This window comes from Anser cygnoides, chromosome 2 (genome assembly GCF_040182565.1).
Source record: "Anser cygnoides isolate HZ-2024a breed goose chromosome 2, Taihu_goose_T2T_genome, whole genome shotgun sequence".
In the NCBI taxonomy this organism is placed as follows: domain Eukaryota; kingdom Metazoa; phylum Chordata; class Aves; order Anseriformes; family Anatidae; genus Anser; species Anser cygnoides.
The window spans coordinates 36013980-36035230 of record NC_089874.1 but is presented as its reverse complement, the minus strand read 5'-3'; the positions used below and the strand labels follow the sequence as shown (position 1 = coordinate 36035230).

At 52.5% G+C, this 21251-nt stretch overlaps 3 protein-coding genes and 1 long non-coding RNA gene across 15 annotated transcripts in view; 3 read left to right on the top strand and 1 right to left on the bottom strand.

The window, feature by feature from the left end:
* Positions 1 to 4598, top strand: part of HOXA3 (homeobox A3) — a 44073-nt gene extending 39475 nt beyond the window's left edge. For all 11 annotated transcript variants that reach the window (XM_048070235.2, XM_066991857.1, XM_066991855.1 and 8 more), the window contains 2 exons: positions 1039 to 1630; positions 3070 to 4598. In XM_048070235.2, the coding sequence (XP_047926192.2) occupies positions 1156 to 1630; positions 3070 to 3839 (1245 nt within the window). In that variant the 5' untranslated portion in view covers positions 1039 to 1155 and the 3' untranslated portion in view covers positions 3840 to 4598. The remainder of the gene's footprint in view (positions 1 to 1038; positions 1631 to 3069) is intronic.
* A 752-nt stretch (positions 4599 to 5350) lies between these two features.
* Positions 5351 to 11448, top strand: HOXA2 (homeobox A2). The gene is made up of 2 exons (XM_048070240.2): positions 5351 to 9553; positions 10259 to 11448. The coding sequence occupies exons 1-2, from the start codon at positions 9172 to 9174 to the stop codon at positions 11002 to 11004; spliced, it is 1128 nt and encodes a 375-aa protein (XP_047926197.1). The 5' UTR covers positions 5351 to 9171; the 3' UTR covers positions 11005 to 11448.
* A 104-nt stretch (positions 11449 to 11552) lies between these two features.
* On the bottom strand, positions 11553 to 15376 carry LOC125183512 (uncharacterized). Of its 2 annotated transcripts, XR_007165650.2 has the most exons (3): positions 15146 to 15376; positions 12060 to 12529; positions 11553 to 11965 (listed from the first exon to the last, which is right to left on the bottom strand). It is a non-coding gene; the product is annotated as an uncharacterized lncRNA (long non-coding RNA). The 2 variants fall into 2 exon arrangements; XR_007165649.2 differs by lacking the exon at positions 15146 to 15376 and having other exon boundaries at positions 12060 to 15139.
* Positions 15377 to 15451: 75 nt separating this feature from the next.
* Positions 15452 to 17871, top strand: HOXA1 (homeobox A1). The gene is made up of 2 exons (XM_048070241.2): positions 15452 to 16166; positions 16556 to 17871. Exons 1-2 carry the CDS (start codon positions 15554 to 15556, stop codon positions 16909 to 16911), a joined length of 969 nt encoding a protein of 322 aa, XP_047926198.1. The 5' UTR covers positions 15452 to 15553; the 3' UTR covers positions 16912 to 17871.
* Positions 17872 to 21251: the final 3380 nt, after the last annotated feature.

Here is a 21251-nt window from a genome sequence, read left to right as displayed (position 1 = left end):
TGGTTTTTCAGGTTCCTGGTGTGTGTGTGTGTGTTTTTTTTTTTTTTCCCCAATCCATCATGTTTTAACAGGTAGAATCTGGCTGATTCCACGAAAAGTTAGTGTCTTGAAAATAACAAAAACAACAACAACAAAATAACAAAAAAACCGAACCAACAACCTCCAAAGCACCTAACTTGCCACTGCTGGCCTTGCTGAAGGGGCTTCACGTGGAGCCGGGTCCAGCTAAGGCTCCAGAGCCCCTCGCGGGTGGGGGCGGGCGTGGGGGCCGTGGGGGCAGGGCCGGGGGCTCTGGCCGCGCTCCGGGGCCGTGCGGGAGCCGCTGCAGGGTGGGTGTGGGGGCTCACCCAGGCAGGAACCACTGCTGCCAGGGTGCTTGACCTGGGCGGCTGGAGGTGGTGTGCAAGCACGGAGGGGAGAAGGCGCTGGCTTTGTTTATTTTCCTATCGAGCGTTTCATAGACAAGCCAAAATCCGTCACTCGGGATCAGCGTGTGTAAATATTTCTGGCTAGAAAACCTTTCCACCCCGCTCCTGCCCCCTGCCACACGTAGACAGGAACAATCTCATGTATTTCTTTGAAGTTGAATGGAGAGCCGTAACCTGGAGAGAAGGGCTAAAAATAAAATGATGCCGGTTACAGGAGAGGGTTTGATCCTGGAGCTGGAATGAAGGCATAGCCCAGCCCCTTCGCATTAGCGATTCCTCGATCACCCTTATCTCAGAGACCGGTATTAAAACAGCCTCACAATGATAAACGATCAACCCCTTTGCCGTGTGGTGCCCCACTCTGTTTCTTAGGAAGAAAGAAAGGAAAAAACCCTAGAAAGCCCCTATCCCGGTGCAGCAAAGCACATATTTGTAGCTGACAGTAAATCCAGGCAGCTTTTATATCGAAATGCTCTGCGCCTGAGGCCAAGTCATGCTGCTAAATATTGCTGACCACTTTTTCTTTTATGGCTTTCATGTCACTTAGCTATTGAAAGTAAGATGGATTTGTACCATTTCTTCACCCTGCTCTGCTCTCCCCACACCCCAGGTCTGCCCGGAGAGGCCATTGGAGGAAGAGTGCCACGTGACAGAGGGGTGCCAATGTTATTCTCCAAGGGTGTCAAGACCCTGTCAGTTTGCGAAATAAATATTGGGAAACAACGAAATGCAAAAAGCGACCTACTACGACAGCTCTGCAATCTATGGTGCCTATCCCTACCAAGGAGCAAATGGTTTCACTTATAATGCGAGTCAGCAGCAATATCCTCCGTCTTCGTCACTTGTGGAAACTGAGTACCACCGCCCCGCGTGCTCCCTCCAGTCCCCCGGCAGCTCCGTGTCCCACCACAAGGCCAATGACATCAGTGAGAGTTGCATGAGGACCCTCCCCAGCCAGCCTCTCCAGCCCCCCAGCCTCGCGGACCCGCAGGCCCCACCGCAGCCGCCTCCGGCCCAGCAGGCGCAGCCTCCTCCACCTCTGTCCTCCGCCTCACCATCTCAAAATGCCAGCAGCAACACTGCCCCGGCCAACCCCACCAAGAGCCCGGCTCTTAACTCGCCCACCATGTCCAAACAGATATTCCCGTGGATGAAAGAGTCTCGGCAAAACACAAAGCAGAAAAACAGCAGTTCCAGTTCAGGTATGAAACACGCTCCCCCTCTCCCTGGGTGCCCCTGGGCTGGCCACGTGTCCTGCGGGGAGGAGGGCAGCCCTGGCCACCTTCACTTCGGGGAGGGAAGGGAGGGGGCTTTTTTTCCTCTCTAGGCTGACCCCCTTGAGCTTTTGGAGAGGAGCTCCTGCTGCTTGCAGCGGGAGCTCAGTGAGCGATCACCCCCCTGGGAAACTTTCCCAGACTTGCAGGATGGATCCGAAGTGATCAGGTTTTCTTGTGGCTCAAGTACTTGTGCCCTCCTGTGTCTATCACATTTCATAGGTAATCCCCACTCCAGTAAATCATGTCAGTGCGGAGCAGCCCAGGCCTTAAGCCAGAGGCCCGTCCCAAGTACTTTGTTGGCACAGTGCTGCTAGATTAATAAGACAGTGACCTATCTGCTGAAGTGTAACACAAATAAAATAGCTCATAATCATGTGCAGTCAGGATCAATGCCCTGCACGCAGTCAGAACCTCTTCCTATTTTAACAGGCTGATTGGCAAAGTTACAAGCCTGGTAAACAAAAATCTTCTGGAGTGCCATAAACTTAAGCCCATAAAATATTATTTGAGGGATGGAAGTATATATTAACACTTTTATTACTCAAGGAAACCCAAATCGATAACACCAGTGCTAGCTCCAATGCCCAGGAGTTGTGTTTATATTAACCTCTTCTTCTTTTTCTCTTAAACGAGTCTTGGAAATAGAGTCCAAAACTAGTGAATGTCTTCTCCTGTGTGCTTTTTAGAGCTCTGGTAATACTGCTGTTTACAGTCTTCCATATCATGCATTTATTTTATTAAAAAGCAATAACATTTAAATATGTCTGTACGCCTTTATGCAAGCATAGCCACCGTATGTTCTTATGTGCATTATACTTCCCAATTACTACCATATGTTTATGCTAGATGTCCTAGAAACAGTATACTGTGAGTTTTATATGTTATAACTTTATATGTGGATACCTGACCTGCAAACTTCTGTAGCTGATGTGTATACATCAGGGTTTTCAGAAAAAGAGGGCTGCAGATCTTCACAGTAGTGAAGAAGACAGGTAGTTCTTGAAGAGCTGCTTGAGCCTGGTACGTAAGCAAAGCCATAGATTCACCTTCTGAGTTTCTAAAACTTTCAGCTTTATTTCCCTGAACCTTTCTTATTGCTTTATGCAATGTTCAAGGTACGTTGCATGCTGTCATTCTTACAGAGAGCAAGGATAGCCATATAATGATGCTAATGAGGTGAAGAAAATCTACTGAGGCTTGTAGCTTGGCATGAATGAACTCATGCCAGGGCAAGTACTCATCACACATGTGGGCATCTCATGGCCAAGAGCTGGACCATGCAGGTGCTGGTGTTGTAGGGTGCTGTCTGTGGTTATTGTGTCCAGGTTCACCATCTGATTGTGTTCTTTGTGTGATTTACTTAGGTGAGAGTTGTGCTGGTGATAAAAGCCCTCCAGGGCAAGCCTCCTCTAAGCGAGCCCGTACAGCTTACACAAGTGCCCAGCTGGTAGAACTGGAAAAGGAGTTCCACTTCAATAGATACCTTTGCAGGCCACGAAGGGTAGAGATGGCCAATTTGCTCAATCTCACAGAAAGACAGATCAAAATCTGGTTTCAGAACCGCAGGATGAAATACAAAAAGGATCAAAAGGGCAAGGGCATGATGACCTCTTCAGGAGGACAGTCACCAAGCAGAAGCCCTGTCCCTCCAGCCGCGGGGGGATATCTAAACTCTATGCATTCTTTAGTAAACAGTGTCCCCTACGAGCCCCAGTCGCCTCCGCCATTTAACAAGCCTCATCAAAACACCTATGGCATCCCTGCATCGTATACCGCTCCTCTTAATAATTGCCCACCTCCTCAAAAGAGATACACGGGGACAGCAGCTGTGACACCTGAATACGATACTCATCCTCTTCAAGGCAACGGTTATGGGAATCCACATATACAGGGAAGCCCCGTCTATGTAGGGGGCAACTACGTGGAGACCATGACCAATTCTGGGCCTTCCATCTTTGGTCTAACTCATCTCCCTCATCCTCCCTCTGCCAACATGGACTACAGCGGGGCTGGGCCAATGGGCAACAATCACCACCATGGACCTTGCGATCCGCACCCAACATACACAGACCTTACCGCTCACCATCCTTCTCAGGGAAGAATTCAGGAAGCGCCCAAACTCACCCATCTGTAAGAGACAGGAGTCACTAAGTGGAACACGAAGCCCCCAACTTTTTAGAAGTACTCACACCTTCCTCTCTCTCCTCCTCGCCATGTGCCCTCCCCTCTCTTTCTTCTTTCTTTTGTTCGTTTTAGTTTGTTTTGTTTCCTTTGGTAAGAGCGTTTTCTAGTTTATGTGACGTAGCAATATTTGTTGCTTGAATTGCTCTATAGTTTCACTAGTGGATATTTATCTTCTTGAACTGTAGCCTTGTGTCTCACTTTGGGAGTATACATAGGCTTTATACTTTACCTTCTACACTTTTATCAAAACAGGGTATATGAACAAATTTTCTATAAAAGGAATTCTTAAATGTGAATTTGTTCGTACATGATTGATCCCACGGGGAAGCAATTTTTTTTATTGCACTTCTTTTAAATAGCGAGAAAGACATCAAAAGCGCTTGGACAGGGACTCCCTGGACAATTATTAATACGTGTAAGTCTTTCAATGTGTGTATGCTGGTGAACATTCAGATTTATTTATATTTTTTTTTTGCAAACATTGAATAATCTAAGTGTTTAAAATTTTATTTATCCCCATTTGTTCATATTTATATATATATAAAAAATCTGTACCCTGAATATTCAGGAGGTATTTACCTGGCCATACGTTAGATGGCATATCGGCACGCGTAGGAAATACCATTTGAAAGGAAACTATAACTCCTTTATTCAAAATGATGATAACGATGATGATGACGATGCAATAAAATCTGGGAAAAAAAAAAAATCACAGTTTGAATAATTTATGCTTGTAACATCCAGCTAGGCGGAAAGCGTGTAAAGCTGAAAAGGCTAGATTTGTTTTGAAAGTTATACATTCCTTGCTGCTCACGTTCTGAAAAAAAAATAAAGTTTTTATTCTGAATAATAAAGAGTTAAGAACATGTTATTTGCAGTGGAAGGGCAGGGAGAGCCCTTCATGACGTGGGGAGCCCGTAACTCGTCTGGAAGCTCACACGAGGACCGGCTCTCCCCCCCCCGAACGGCTCCGTAGCGCCTTTTCAGCGTTGTAGAGATAGAGAGGGATGGTGGATTTTTTCCTTTTTTTTTTTCTTCACTTTTTTCATTCCTTTTTTTTTTTTTTTCCTTTCCTTTTCTTTCCCATCGGAGTTTCACAGCCGTCAGCGGCTGCATCCTCCCCCCCGCGCCCCTCCGCGGCCCAGCCGGGGGGACGGGGCGTGGGTGCACGCACGCGTGGGTGTGCACGCGCGTGTGCGCGGGGGCGAGCCCACGGGCACGGAGGCCGGGAGAGAGCCGGAGGAGCCGCTTCATGCCCGGGCTCCCTGCGGGGGGAAGGAAGGAGGGGAGCCGGGCTGCGGCCGAGCCCCGCCGGCTCTGGGCGGCGGGGGTGCCTGAATCTCCCCAGGCAAACCCCAAACGCAGTTGGGGGGGGGGCTGCTGGCGGGCGCAGCTGACTCTGGACGCCTCTCCTTCCACCCGCCTTCCCCCCCCCCCCCCCCGCCGTTTTTCTCCTTTTCCTAAAGAGAGCAGCTTTTCTTTTCTCTTTAAAATTTTTTTTTCCTTTTAAATTTTTGATTAGATGCTGGGGTCCTTCCCCTTCTCCCCAGCCTCCTCCCCTCCCTGCTGCAGCCTCAAGCCGTGGGGGAGGGGAGCCCCGCTCTCCCTGCCCCCCCCCTTCCATCCTTGCCCCCCCGCGGGGGTGTGCGTGTGTGTGTGCCTGTGTTAGGGGGTGTGTGTGGGGTGCACACCGGGCTGCGGGAGGGCCACCGGCCCCAAACGGGTACCCGCGGGGGTCTCCGGGCCGAATCGGTCCGAGGGGAATGGCAGGGACTGGAAACGTGGGTTTGAATCCCATCTTTCTTCCTTTTCTTTTCTTTTCTTCTCTTCCTTTTCAGGCCGAATGTCCATAATTTTTAGATCGAAACTTGAAAGATAAATCAGAAGGGACCTTAATAGACTAGGTAAAATATACTTGTGCACGTTTATAAAGACATATTCCTACGCTGTGTAGATAACAACGTTTACCATCTGTATCTTCCACAGCAGAGAAAAAATGTCGCCATTTTGGTCTCATGCTGAAATATTATTAATCTTTGGGCTTTATCTTGTTCCCAGAGCCATCCTTGCCTGATGCTGAAACATTGTCATGCATCCACAAGCTATATAGAGCTTTTCTGCATAAGTAGATAAAGCATGCTCAGTCAAAGAAAGGGATTGTAAATATATTTATACCGTGCGGTTTATTACATAGGGAGATATGTAACCATGGAAGGAAGGCTTATTTAGTCTGATATTTTTTCATTGAAATCTGGTTATTACCCGATACAGACCAACGACTGATGATTATTTTGTAGTAGAAATTATTATTATTTTTTTGCCACATTGCAAGACATGGCTCCTTTCAAATAAGCGCAAGTACATAAAATTCAACACCCCCCCTCCCCGCCCCAATAAGCTGCGTTAGATAAAACAAAAGGTAACGGTACAGCCGGTGAATTCCTAGCGTGTGGCTACTTTAGCAGCACGAATTACATTTCTGAAAATGTTCAAGAGAAGGAATTTGGCGTTTCTTCCTCCTCCCACTCCGAAGAAAGAAAAATACAGGCGATTTTGCCCCTTCTTTCCAGAAACCGTTCCCTACCCCATCTTCAGAGGCTGTACATTACCAGTAAGAATTTGTATTTTTGCATTTAAGATTCGCCCGATTAAAAGATCCCTCTGGAGGCAGAAGTAATTGATTTGCCCAAGAATTTCGCGTCCCCTCTCCAAAGGTTTTGTTCCAGGTGGTTTTTGTGTTAGAATGACCACAAGAAACAAATGTGCAGAATAGAGACACCCACGCAGGTTTTTACTCACAAAGCCTGGTTAAAGTCCAAACCTCTCTCTTTATTATTTGCCATCCTGCTGTTAATCCCAATATTTTCCAGAAAAAAAAAATAAAATAAAGAAAAGAAAAAGAAAAGCCCGACCCCAAGGTAGGCGCAGAGAAGCAAAATAAAACAGGGCTTTCCCACAAGCAGAGCAGTCCTCTGCCAGCATATTTTAAAAGCAGCTTTTTTCCTTGTTTACTCGCGTTTCTTGCTCTGCCTCTTTTCTCGGCCACATTTGATCTTGGAAAGAGCAAGAAGCTTTAAATGTGTTCTTAAGGGCCAGTAGCTGTCAAACCTTTTGGCGGCCAAGATTGATCGCGCGCAGACACCACCAGAGCTTTGTTTGGACTAAAAGCAAGAAAATTAAACCCCTCGCATTTTCCAACAGCATCGATATTTGTAAGGCATCCCTTTTGAGGGATTAAATGACAAGTCTCGTTCTATATTTTATTTAAACAAGCAACCACCAAAAAGCCCATTTAAAGCCTCCCAGCCCCTCCCCTCCCCCTCTCTCCAATGCCTTCGCAGATATGCTACATCTTGTGGGTGCATTAACTTAAAACCGATTTTTTAAATGCACTTCGTGCAGTTGGACGGAGACTGATCCGCTGAGTGCTTGGGGTCTTCTTTTCTTTTTTCTTTTTTTCGTTCTTCTGCTTCTTCTTTATTTTATTATTATTATTATTTTTAAATACGAAGACGCTTGCCGACCCCTTTTTGGCAACTCCGAAAATAAAGAGAGACGGCAACGCATCGCGCAGGCGATGGTCCCCGGCTGCTCGAGGACACGGAGACCGGCTCGGATGTTCCTTCCCCCGGCCCGGCCGGCCCCCCCCCGGCCCCCCGGGCCCCCGGCCCGGCCCGGCTCCGCGGGAAGGCGAGCTCCGGCCCGACTCTGACCGTAGGACTCGTCGGGCTGGCTCCCATGGCCATCACTGTCATCACTCGCCTCGGTCTGGTTGGAAAATAGTGCCCAAACCCTCCAAATTCGGGGCTCGACCTGGCAGAGGCAAATGGAAACGACGGCAGAGAGCCAAGCTTCGGAGGCGAGTGCCGTGCCTCAAGTTATCGCCCCCGCAGCATTTTCGCTCTGCCTGGCCCCGTGAAAACAAACCCGCTACCAGCCCATATATTTCCTGGTAATCGAAAATACTCACCAGACCCAGCCTACTACGGTTATTAAGCAAATTATGCCAGCAGACGGGAGTATCGTTTGCAAGCTAAGGCACAGGATTTTGGTCTTTTTTTTTTTTTTTTTTTTAAAGAGGCAACAGCCAGACGCGTTCGCAGCCTCGCGATTTGGCTCGCCCAGAGAGGTATTCCTAGGCTATGTTTTACGGTCCAATCCCGGGAAGCCAACTGGAGAGGGAAGTCACGAAGTGCAAGGGCTGCTGCCTATGTGACTCTTCCCCTAGAAGCAAGGTTGCTGAGGAAGATCCAGTTAAACAATGGCTCGGCACCGGCGGCCAATTGTTCTCCGTACTGTACGCCCGATAGCCACCACCAAAAAAAAAAAAAAAAGAAGAAGAAAAAAGAAAAAATGAAAAAGAAAAAAAAGACACAAACAAAAAAAATGAAGGAAAGAAAAGAAAAAGGAGCCCATGGAGGCTGAGTCGGGAGCGATAAAGTAATTTTGGAGGAAGTGCTATTCCCTAGGAAAAAATCAAGACTCTGCTACAGACTCCTGCCTGGGTGCAACTTCTTATGTGGGGGCCTGGCGGTGTCAAAACTTTGAAGATTAATGGATTACTTTGTTAATGACTCAAGGCGTCAGATTGAGGTGCTTAAATGATTTGTGAGGTGCAAAGCGTTTTCGTGACAGTCCCAAACAATGAGAGAGGAGTGTGCGGGTGGAGGCGAGGGAGGCAGCAGGCTGCAGGACAAGCAGCCGCACACCCGCACACACACTCGCCCGCTCGCACACACACACACACACACACACACACACACACGCTGACACACACACACACACACACACACACCAACACTCGCACACACACTCGCAGCCTCCCCTCCAAACACAGAGACGCACCCGCACCTCCCTCCCCACCCCCGATCATTTCGGATTAGGACGCCAAGGGGATAGATACTAGAGATATCATTTTCTTCTTTAAAAAAAGTGTAAATAAAGCCTTTCTGGCCCCCAATGAGGCGTTCCTTCCCGACTTTTTTGGATCAATCAAACAGACAGTGGCTTCTTTTGATTAAAGCCCAAATTGTCATTGGGCAGAGGCAATCATGTGACAGCCAATTCGGTCCAATTTCAACCTTGTCTCCATGAATTCAATAGTTTAATAGTAGCACGGTCCCCATACGGCTGTAATCAGTGAATTAGAAAAAAAACACCCCACCAGCGATCTTCTATGATATATTTTTTTCTTCTCTCTCTCCTTTTTCCTGGGCCTTCCCCCCCCGAGCCCCCTGAATCCGAGGGAACTTTTTCTCCGCGGGGGCTGCGAGTTGAAGGCCATGAATTTCGAATTCGAGCGAGAGATTGGTTTTATCAATAGTCAGCCATCGCTTGCTGAGTGCCTGACATCTTTTCCCCCTGTCGGTGATACATTTCAAAGTTCATCAATCAAGAACTCGACGCTTTCACACTCGACACTGATTCCTCCTCCTTTTGAGCAGACCATCCCCAGCCTGAACCCAAGCAGCCACCCTCGCCACAGCGGCGGCGGCCGCCCCAAGGCGAGCCCCCGCGGCCGCAGCGGCAGCCCGGGCCCCGCCGGCGCCCCGCCGCCCCCGGAGTACCCCTGGATGAAAGAGAAAAAGGCGTCCAAGCGATCCGCCCTGCCGCCCGCCTCGGCCTCCGCCTCAGCCGCTGGACCTGCCTGCCTCAGCCACAAAGGTCAGTCCCAAGACTTTGGCCGTCGGGCCGCTTTGGGGGGCTCCCCGCATCCCCCCCGGGCCGGCCCGAAGGGGGACGGGGGGCTCGGGGCGGCCGGGGCCGTCGGGGCTGGGCTCAAACCCCAAACTTTTTCCCCAAGTTGCCCCGCCGCGGGATGATTTATTTGAGTTGGAGCTGACCTCTCTTGTCTCGCTGTCCTAGACTCGGGGTATTTGACAGTAATGAAGAGTGATAGATTGCTCCCGCTCAGCTCGGCGGCTGATGCATTAATTATAAATTGCGCTATGGCTAATATAAAGTTTGCTCTGGCCTGGGGAGGTTGGCGAGCTGCAGGCGACGAGCTGGAGGCGGCCGAGGGGCACGCAGCACCGGCCTCTCAGCAGGGCGACACAATGGGCTTGCTGCACCCGAGGGCGGCCATTTTGTTGCAGTTGCTGGTTTATGCTATGTGGACATATAGATAGAGCCGCTTCCAACGCGGGGAGAGAGGGAGAGAGCGCTCCCCCCCCTCCACCCCCCCCCGGGATGCGATGGGCTCGGATGCTGAAATTCAATCCGTGCATTTATCCGTTTTGTGTGTGCGTGGTTTTTTTTTTTTTTTTTTTTTTCTTTTCGCTCTCCTGGTGCTGGTGCTTTTGGGGTGTGCGTGCGTGTGGTGGTGGTGGTGTTTTCCTTTTTCTTTTCTTTTTCTTTTTTTTTTAACAGACCCCCTTGAAATCCCCGATAGTGGTAACGGTGGATCTAGGCGGCTGAGGACGGCTTACACCAACACCCAGCTTTTGGAGCTAGAGAAAGAATTTCATTTCAACAAGTATCTCTGTAGACCGAGGAGGGTTGAGATTGCAGCCTTGCTGGATTTGACTGAGAGACAAGTCAAAGTCTGGTTCCAGAACAGAAGGATGAAGCACAAGAGACAGACCCAGTGCAAGGAGAACCAAAACAGTGAGGGGAAATTTAAGAGTTTAGAGGACCCGGAGAAGGCGGCGGAGGACGAGGAGGAGGAGAAAGCCCTCTTCGAGCAAGCCCTCAGCAACGTCTCAGGCGCTCTTTTGGAAAGGGAAGGCTACGCTTTCCAGCAAAATGCACTGTCGCAGCAGCAGGCGCAGAATGCGCACAATGGCGAGTCCCAAACTTTCCCCGTTTCGCCTTTAACGAGCAATGAGAAAAATCTGAAACATTTTCAACATCAGTCACCCACTGTTCAAAACTGCCTCTCAACAATGGCCCAGAACTGTGCAGCTGGCCTAAACAATGACAGTCCTGAGGCCCTAGATGTCCCTTCTTTACAGGACTTTAACGTTTTCTCCACAGATTCCTGCCTACAGCTTTCAGATGCAGTTTCCCCCAGTTTGCCAGGATCTCTGGACAGTCCCGTAGATATTTCTGCCGACAGTTTTGACTTTTTTACAGACACACTCACCACAATAGACTTGCAGCATCTGAATTACTGAGAAATTAAAGACGTCCTCTCCAAGGGTCCTGCCTTCTCCTCCTTATTCTCCCTCCTTATTTTTATTTTTATTTTTTCGGTGAATTAATTTTATTTCCCCATCCCACCCCTTTTCTCGGTCAGTATTTTCTGTTTATTACCTCCCTTTTGCTGTGCCATTTTACCGTTTCCTACGAAGTTTTAGTTGTGTTCAATTTTAACCTAGCCACATTCTAGGTCCTTCTATGAAAGCAATATATGAGGTCTGTAAGAAAGTGATCATATAGGAATTGTATCGTCACTTTCTTTTTATTTTTGTATTGCATTAGGATGCGTTGTCATAAGTATTTTTGGTAGAATAAATTCTTGTTTGCTACAAGGAGCTTTCTCTTTTTTTTCTTTCCCTTTCTCCCTCTCTCTTGCTCTCTCTCTCCTTCCAGGACTGACAACACTGCGGGTTTTTCTCCCACTCCCTTCCACTGTTAATTTACTAATAACCAAAATCCAACATTCTGACTGCGATCTCTCCCCTTTTGGCAATTTAGGACATTTAGTAGAGAGGAAAAAAAAAAACGTTCAAATTCTTTATTGTAAGGGTTTCTCACAAGGAAAAAAAAAAAAGGAAACTAAAACCGTTCACAGCTTTGACGGAGATTTCTTCCTTTTAATGTATAAACGCAGCATCTTATCTCCGTGCCGATACGAAGCTTGGGAATTCTGAACTGTAACAAAAGCATAAGCGAGCACTTTCTCTGTTACAGACCAAACGCGAAGCAGATTCAGGAGAGTGTCTCCTGCAGAAACTAGCCTGTTACATACACGAAAAACTTTTTTTTTTTTTTTTTTTGAGGTGGGGGGGCTCATATTTTTCTAGAACGCAGTGCTTAGCCAGCAAGCTGATTCAGGAATCTTAAAAGATATGAGAGCTCACAGAGGGTACGCTTGGTGAGTCCTCACGTGCTGAGCGGTCCAAGAAATCAGCCCTAAAAGGGGAGGAAAAAGAAGAAGTTAGACCCTGCAAAATCAAAAGGCAGAAAAGCGAGGCAAAAAAAAAAAGCGTTTAGGGCGGAATCCCACCCTCCGCTCGGTCCTTTTGAGGGAAGATAATTCCGGTTTAAACCCTTCTTTGCGGGGCGAAGGGGTGCTCCCGAAAAAGGACGGGTGTGACTTCCAAGCTGAGATTTCCTCGGGGATCCCCACCCTGGGGCAGCAACGCAGGGCTTGGAGAAAATCTCCGGCAAAGTGCGTGCTGCCCCGGTCAGCGGTGGTGGGGGGCTCGGGAGGGGACCGAGCCCAGTCCGGGGGCGGCGGGCGAGCAACAGATGCGAGCGGGGCTCTTCCACGAAGGGCCGAGGGCGTAGGGGCATCCCGGAGAGCGTGAGGACATCGCAGAGAGAGTGGCTGGAGCGGGGACCGGGGAAGGCACCGTCCATGCGAGGAGTGCTGCTGCCTTCCCAGCTCGGCAACACGCTGTGGAGCTGGGATGCGTGGGTTATAGCTGGAAGGGCTGAACGCAATTCTTCCGAAAGTCATAAATCAAACTCTTTCTATGAATGAGAATGTCATCAAAGAGATCAATTGCAGGAACACATGCACAAATAAAAATCCTCTTACGTATTTGCCGGGGCTGGGGATCCCCGTCTAAAACCATTAAGTGAGAAGGCGTTTAGTCATAATTCATTTTTATTGCTCTTTTAAAACAACAGTTGGCTGAGCTGCGGCCGCGGCGAAACCTCGGCCCTGCTTCTTGTCCTTCTCTCCGCTCCAGCCCTGCCCTGCAGAAGGCGAGCCGCAGCTTAACTCCCGTGGCACGGGGCTGCATCGGCCGGGTCAGGGCCGCTTTTGTGCCCAGATGCCTGGATGCTGAAAATACTCAAAAGAAAAAAAAAATAGGACAAAAAAAAAAAAGTATGGGGGAGAAAAAAAATACGCTACAAGGCTCAAACCTTTAGCTCGCTAGATTTAAATAAATGGGGGGGTACGGAGATCATGACTCGCCTCAGAGTCTCCCATGAGCCCTGCGGCCACAGCGGGGGCACTGGGGGCGGAGGCGAACTCCCACGAAAAAGCCTAAATCGCCGGAATCGCCCCGTTGGCCCCAGTCTCGGACAGGAAACGCCAGTTCCCGGCCCGGCCCGGAGAGGAGCAGCGGAGGGCAGAGCGGGGCCAGGGGCCGGGGGCGGCAGCTCCCCTCGCCGAGGATGGGGGATTGCCCCCTCGGCTCTTATCCTGCTGCCCCCACGCACAGTACCGGCAGCAAAAACCCAAGGCATCGCGAGAGAGACAGTGCAACAAAAGAGATGGGGGCTCTTCCCAAGAATGGCACGGAAAAGGGAGAGAAAAAAAAAAAAAAAAAAGATTTCAAATTTCAGGATGCTGGAGCCTGTAAGAGAGGTGCTGTAATTTGTCGGATTTTATGGGCAAAAAGAATCTATTTGTAGTAAAATATACATTTTTCTTGGCCGGCTGTTGTAAAGAAAAAAAAAAAGCTGAAAAGATGCCAGCTCTTTTATTGGTAAACAGTCCCAGAGGCCTGCCTTTTTTCCTCTGCCTTATGCAGTATTTATCACAACAGGTTTACAGGAATGAAATAAATGTGTTTATGTCCCTTACCATAGCCCAAAATGATGCAGTATAATGCCATAAATGCCTCTGGAGTGTTGTTTCTATTGTCCTCCCCCCGCCCCCCCGGAGTTTAAGAAAAGGAACCTTTCCAGAGGGCCCTTAACCATTCGTGCCTGTGCAGTAAATCAGAACAAATAGAAATAGTAGTAGCATCCGGATAGACGCGTGGTGGAGAGAGCAGCCCTTCGGTGTCTGCTGGCCATAGGGAGGTCTTGGAGATGGCACGGGATAAAGGCTGACCTAACAGCTGTAGGAGAGCTTGCACCTAGGAGAGGATGTTGTGGTTCAGATGGGAGGGAGGAGCTTGCGGGTGAGTGTGTGTGTGTGTGTGTGTGTTGGTGAGCAGGGAGAAGTGGCAGGGTTAGAAGCCCTTTGGATTTCCAAACAAGCAGCAGCCAACCACGAGAGCACAGCGACGGAGGAGCCGGCTGGGAATGCACCTGCAGGAGCACGGGAGGCGGCTCCTCCTGGGGCTGGCGGCTGGGAAAACGACTTCCCATCCGTCCGGCCCCGAGGTTATTGTTAGGATTGTTGGTGCCATCCCCTCTCCCTGCAGACGGACGGGTGCCCTGGGACGGACGGATGCCCGGTCTTCACCTCCCCTTTCCTTTTCCGCATACGTAACCCGAATATGGGGTCGCAACCCACATCCCGCCGCCCTCCCTCTTTTTTGGACTTTTTTTTTCTTTTTCTTTTTTTTTTTCTTTTTTTTTTTGGGGGGGTGGGGAGGGGCAAGCTGCAGTCGATGCTCTGCGCGGTTCCCAAGGGTCCTGGGGCCGCCTCTGCCACCGGCCATCTGCCACCTCCCGCCGCTGCCGGCCCGGGTGCTGGCAGAGCGCGGGGACAAAGGGGCCGGGGCGGCGGGCCCTGCACCTCCCGCAGCCCCCGTGCCCCGGCCCCGGGCCGCCTCCCCGGGCCGCCGGGCTGCGACCTGCGGCACCCCGGGCAGCTTTCCCCCCGCCCGGCCCGGGGCGGGAGGCAGCGGCGCCGCGGGGCCCCAGCAGATGGGCTGCGGAGCCCGGCGGGTCCCCGCCCCGTCCCCGTCCCCCCCTTGTCCCCGGCTCCCCCTCCCCTGCCCCAGTCCCGGGCTGACGCGGGGGAGCCCGGCGGAGGTGCGGGGGGAGCGAGGATGCGGGCTGGGGGGAGGCCGGTGTGCCCGGGAGAGCACAATGGCCGTCAGTCCCAAAAGCGCCTCATTTCCATGCTAATGCCCGCGGCCGCCTGGTGATGCGGATGGACAAGCCCCTTTAACTCTTGGCGTCGCGTCGCGCTGGGCTCTGCGGCGGGGCAGGAGCAGCCAGGTCCTTCGGCCCCATCTCCATCCTCCGGACGACCCCCGTCCCCGTTTCCATCCCCGTTCCTGTAAGCAATTCCCATTCCCGGTCCCATCCCCATCCGCGTCCCCGGGGCTGATGCTCCCCGCGCTGTCCCCACCACCTCCCCCCGCACCCCCCGGGGGGCCCAAACCGGGGGGCGAGGGGCGTCGGAGATGCCCGGCACCGGCCTGACAGCTCCGGGGCCGCCGCAGAGGCACTCACCCTGGAGGGGCCGGGCTCCGCGGGCCGGGCTCCGCCGCCAGGCTCTCTCCAGCCTTCCCCTCTCAGCGGGCGGGCGTCCCCCGGCGGGCAGCAGCCCGGCCCCCCCGCCCCCCGGGGGGCCGCCGCCGCCCTGCCCCGCGGTGCCGCGCCGCGCCGCGCCGTGCCGTGCCGCGCCGTCGGAGCGCTCGGCGTTTAAATGCCCCCGACGCGGCGATCTATCAGCGGCAGGAGCCGGGAAAGTCCCGCAGGCGCCGCAGCCATTGGCTGCCGCCCCCCACGTGCCTCCCCGCTCGCGGTACCTTCGTGTCATTTTCCTCCCGGCCCCATGGAGGATGTGGGAAAGTTGGCGCGGCCCCGCTGGCCGCTGAAGACCCGGTGGCGGCGTGACAGCAGCGGGACGCGGCGAGGATGAGCTCCTTCCTCGAGTACCCCGTCCTCGGCGGCGAGGCGGGGGCCTGCGCCGCCCGCGCCTACCACCCCGAGCACGGGATTACAACTTTCCAGCCCTGCGCCGTCAGCGCCGGCAGCTGCAGCGGGGAGGACCGCTTCCTCGTGGGCCGCGGCGTGCCCATCAGCCCCCACCGCCACCACCACCCCCCGGGCCAGCCCGCCGCCTACCAGCACCACGGCGGCCTGGGGGTGTCCTACGCGCACCCCGGCTGCGCCCCGACGTACGGCTCGCAGGGCTTCGGCGCCGCCTACGGCCCCTACCCGCTGGGGCAGGACGCGGAGCTGGCCGCCGGCTTCCCCCCCTGCGCCCCCGCCGTGTACTCGGGCAGCCTCTCGTCCTCCGCCGCCGCGCAGCACCCGCACCAGGGCTACGCGGGGGCGCCCGCCCAGTTCGTGCCCCCCGCCTACGGGCAGGAGCAGCAGAGCCTGCCCCTGGGCACCTATAACCATGCCCTGTCCCCCCTCCACGCCGGCCACCAGCAGGAAAACTCCCGCTCCCCCTCCGCCGAGACCTCGCCGCCGGCGCAGACCTTCGACTGGATGAAAGTTAAAAGAAACCCACCCAAAACAGGTCAGTGGCCCGGCGTGGAGGGGAAGGGGGGGGAGGCCGGGGCAGCTCCCTGCTGTCGGGGCGCCGGGGGCGGCTCGCAGGTGCCCCGCGCCCCCGGGAGCGCCCGGAGCCGTCTGCCCGCAGCGCTGGGAGCCAGCTCCGGCCCCTGCCGCCCCCCCGCTCCCCTCCCTTGGTCGTACGTCTTGTAATTCATAACCCACTTATCAAGTTTCCTCTGACACCAGAGGCTGACTCCAGTTTAGCACCTCGCACTCCATCACTCACCCTGCCGGGGCTTCCCTCTTATCCTGCGAAGTCCCCGCTCCCTATCGCTTAGCCGGTGTGGACATATTGATTACGTCGCCTATAAATCATTTGCGCTCACTTACCGCCGCGTGTCCCCTTTGCAGGCAAGGCCGGCGAGTACGGCTTCGTGGGGCAGCCCAACACCGTCCGGACCAACTTCACCACCAAGCAGCTCACCGAGCTGGAGAAGGAGTTTCACTTCAACAAGTACCTGACCAGGGCCAGGAGGGTGGAAATCGCCGCCTCCCTCCAGCTCAACGAGACGCAGGTGAAGATCTGGTTCCAGAACCGGCGGATGAAGCAGAAGAAGAGGGAGAAAGAGGGGCTGCTGCCCATCTCCCCCGCCACCCCCACGGGATGCGAGGAGAAGGCGGAGGAGTCCTCGGACAAGTCCTGCTCGTCGCCCTGCAGCGCCTCGCCAGCCTCATCCTCCTCGGACACGCTGCCTGCCTCCAACTGACACCGCCGTGCCCCCGACGGGGCGGCTCGCCCCGATCTCCCACGGGTTCCCCCATCTCCCACGGGTGCCCGCGGCTCCCACGGGTGTCCCCCCGCCACCGGGCCCCGAGGTGCCGGCTCGCATCTCGCCTCCCAGAGGTCCTTTTTCGGTCCCCCCCCCCGTCCCTTTTCGCTGGAGGAGCCCCTTACACGCTCAAGGACGGGTCTCTGACCTTCCCCGAGCGACAGGCAGGTTACATAGGGTACACGACCTCACGAAGAGCTGCACTATTGTGAGTGTTTACACGACTTACAGGACTTTCATCCCCTAATTTAATGTATTCTTTGTTCGTGTCTATGAGTTGGTTGCTTGTAAATACTTTGTCCGAGAGATTTATCTTTTTACAGATTTTTCTAGAAATGACGTTTAGATGATCAGGTTGAGCAGGGTGAGTGCATTCGCAGAACCGGATCCACTTTTATATCGGCCAAAAGCCGAAGACCGCATCAAGCAAATGCGTGAAGCTCCAGCAGATACCTCAAAGAGTAGCGCTGTTCCTCTCCGTGTGACAAGCAAGGCTTCAATTGCACTAGGTTTTGTAACCCTTACCCGGTGTGCTTGCCCCCCCGCCCTAAAGGTGTCCCGGGTTATACCCGCCCGAAGGGTACACCCGTCCGAGAGACCTCACCTCTTCCCGTTTTCGGATTATTTAGACTCGATGTCTTTTCAACCTTCTCGTGAATGTGACGAATGGCCAAATGAATGTATCATTTCTGTGGTTGGTGTCTGGACCGTTGCATGACGCCCCGTGCTTTGATGTATCCCGGGTACACTGAGGTCTATCAGTTGTCGCGTGTCAGCGACACCTCCTGATTTTCTGTACAATCATCGGAGCTCTGGGATTACCCGCTGCTGGAACCCAGGGCAGGATTTACGGGTCCTTATAATGTCTGTAATAAATATATTCCGCTTTCAGGTATACCTCGTGTGTCTGCCTCTGCGTGACATCACCGAGGAGCCTCAGCCTGGGCCCAGCACTTCGGTTTCCCCAATTTTCCTTTGCTGGGGCCTTTTGTAGGGTCAGAGGGGGAGGAAGAGTCTCCCAGCGTTCCTCCTCCCGGGCTGCCCGGGCTGACTCATAACACAAACCTTCTTCCTTTTCTATGCTCAAATAATATTATTTTTAGAGGATATAATGCCCTCCTCTCCCTCCACTGTAACTGGGAGGAATTTATGACCCCGATCTATTTCTGAAGCACAAACACGAGAGCTTCCTGGGTCAAGTGCTAACCTTTTCACCTCGAGATGGATGTTGACACTTACATAAACAGAGCACGCTTCAAAAGCAGAAACTGTCTTCAGCCAGTCTTTCCTCACATCGCAGGCCCCTCGCCAAGGGCTGCACATTTCATTAGCCCGGGCACTGAGCTGGGCCAGCTTCTCCCTCCTTCCCCCCCTGGCTGCCATCCTGATGGACTGCCAAGGTGGGGAGATGGCTCCCAGGTGCTTGGCAGCCTGCTTCTGGCAACTCCCAGCCCATTTCCCAACCACCAACTTTTTATTTCTGGAAAAAAAAATAAAAATAAAAAGCAAGTTCTCGCAGGTAAATAGCTTGAGGTTTCCAAGAGGTGTCAGATGAACGCGGGGTCGGGGAGGGGGGAGCGTGAGTGTGGGGAAAGCGGGTGCCGGGAGGGAGCAGAGACCTGCTGGGCTGCACGGGGGGGGCTCAAGTCACCGCTGCCTCTTGGGTTTCGGCGCAAACACGGGTGACATCTCCTTCACTCGGCACATCTGCAGGGGAGCGCTCCCGGCTTCTCCCGGGGCCGGGGTCGGTGCCCGTGCAGGCTGTGCCGTGCGGGACCCGCAGAGAGGCAAGGAAAATTTTCTTCACTTCGGTGTCAAAAGAGACAAGCCCCGATTTGCAAGGCGCGGCGGCCATATCAAGAGCCGAGCTAGCTGCGAGGGACCGGGGCTGTCTCCAAAGGCTCCCGCCACTGCCTCTATTTCTTTCATTTCCCCGCCTGCCATATACTTTACCTTTTGTTTATTAGTGTAAAGCCACAAAGCAAAACAGATGGCCTTCTTCCAGAGACTTGGATGTGTTAAAGTGGCATTTGCATTCCAATGAGGGCATTTCAATATCGAAATCTGGATCTAAACATTGCTGGAATCCGGATCTGCAACTCGGCTCCCCCGGTGTTGACTTAATGTGCTAGAAAGAGCGGCCATAAATTATAGCCTAAATGCGGGAGACGAGACACTTGTCAGTGTGTCGATCTGCGCTGGGCTGCGGCAGAGAGTCTCCTCTCCTTCCAAGCCGAAACCTCATTTTATCTTTTTTTTCCTCCTTTTTTTTTTATTTCTCTATTTTTTTTTTCGCAGCCCCGATCGATTTCAAGCGCCGACACCCCCAAAATTTCCCGATCCCGTCTCGTTTTGTTGTTTTACGTTTATGATTTCGATGCGATCAACCTCTCAGGGCAGGCGGTGTGGGCAAGAGAAGTGAGAACCTCCTGCCTGCCCCGCGTGCGGGGGTTTCTAACAGAGAAATTGCACTGGCAAGCGGAGCGTGCTTTGGCCTGACGGAGTCACTCAGCTGGCCTTCAGGTTGTAGGGATCCTTTTGTTTTTACACTATTTTTTTTTTCTAATGTTCTCTCTAGAGTCTCAGGGGAAAAAATGGAAAAAAAAAAATCAAACCAAAAAAAAAACCACCAAACCACCCACCAAACAACCAAGCCGCGTTCAAATGTCAAACGGAGTTTAGCATCTTCCTATCACACTTAAGGCCAATTCTGCTGTTCACCTTTAAAGTTTACTTTTGGAGGCTATTGAGATGCTTTGGTGTTTTCCTCTGGGGCAATCAGATTGAAACCGATCAATATTTACTCAGTCTGAAAGGGCTGTTGAAAAGGCAGCTAACAACAAACTGCTTAGCTGCTCTCCCTTCTTTAATCTCAGGTTCACCGAAAGTTCAAGCAGAAATGAATTCAGTGATGGGTCACTTTAAAATAAGTCCCAGCGCTTAATCTCGCAGCCTCGGCAAAGGCAACAATTACAGAGCCATCTCTCTCTCCCCGTCCCTCTCGCCGTCTCCCCGGCAGCCGCAACTTTCCTCCCCTTTTAGTCCAGCGCTGTTTTCTCGCTCTCACCCGCTCTTTTGCGGAGGCAGCGGCCGCTCCCGCACCGCTCGGGGCTGTCCCGCACCTTCCCACGCGGGGACCGGGCTGCGGAGCGCGCCCCGTCCCGCACCGTGCGTTTCCCAGAGGGGTGACACTGGGGGCTCCTGGGGCAAGGGGAGGGATGCTCGGGGCTTTATCCCCGCAGAGATAAGGGTCAGCTGGGGCGGCCGGAGGAGCCGGGGGGCTGCCTGCCCCTCTCCAGTCCTCCCTGGGCAAAGAGGAGAGAGAAACCCGGGCGCAGCGCTGCTAATTGCAGGGACTCTTCGGAGGCCAAAGTTCACGCAATCGCTGCATAAATGCATGCTTAACGGGGATTTATTAGTACCTCTCTAATGGCAGCTCACGCTGGAGAGGCCAGCGGGTTTTCACCGGCAAATTGCTGCTCGGGACCCCCCCGACACCCTGAGGCGCTGCCCGGGGACCCCTCCGGGCGAGCATCTCTGGGCCGGGCAACGCGCCCGTGCGAGGCTGCTCCTCCGCCCGCGCTCGGCCCGGGAGACTTTTTTTTTTTTTTTTAAAATAATCGTTTCGGCATATTTTCATCGTAAACTTGGGAACAACGTTCTTTGCTTGTTTTCCCTCTGCAGTTAGTTCTGCGCCAGCTCAGTAAACTGGTAACTACAAGAAATATAAAAAGGGAAGACAGAAATTATTCAATGAATAGCATATAAATAACATCATAATATCGAAAATGATTTAAAATATTTCTTTCTTTGCATCTTTCTTTCTTTTCCCTTTCTCCCTTTCTCCTTTTCCAAGGCAAACATTCCTTTTCTCCCCCAGGCACACTACTTGGCCGGCTTGCACTGTTAACATTATTCTTTTATGGTTTATGTGTCATAAAATATTACAGGTCACAGTTACTCCTGTTTCAGGCTCAGAAAGACCATTGAAATCAATGGGAGCTCTGGGAAAAAAAAAAAAAAGTCTTCCCTTGTGCCTAAGAATCTGAGGGCAAACTTTGTTGATTTTGATCATGCGAGGAGCCCTATTTGCTATATAACTTCAAAAGGATTACACATTTCAGTAATACGAGCAGAAATTGGCCCGGAAAAATGCTTCCGCGTTATTTTTTATAGGGCAGTGACATATTTTAAGCATTTGTTCCACACGGAGAATGTTTCAGCCATTACTTTTACAATTATTTTGGCTTTCCGATTTACTTTCCTTGAAAGTTTGT

Coding starts and splice junctions, on each gene's coding strand:
- HOXA2 (XM_048070240.2), top strand. CDS start 9,172: ATGAATTTCGAATTCGAGCGAGAGATTGGTTTTATCAATAGTCAGCCA. Junction 9,554..10,258: donor TGCCTGCCTCAGCCACAAAG/GTCAGTCCCAAG, acceptor TTTTTTTAACAG/ACCCCCTTGAAATCCCCGAT.
- HOXA1 (XM_048070241.2), top strand. CDS start 15,554: ATGAGCTCCTTCCTCGAGTACCCCGTCCTCGGCGGCGAGGCGGGGGCC. Junction 16,167..16,555: donor AAGAAACCCACCCAAAACAG/GTCAGTGGCCCG, acceptor TCCCCTTTGCAG/GCAAGGCCGGCGAGTACGGC.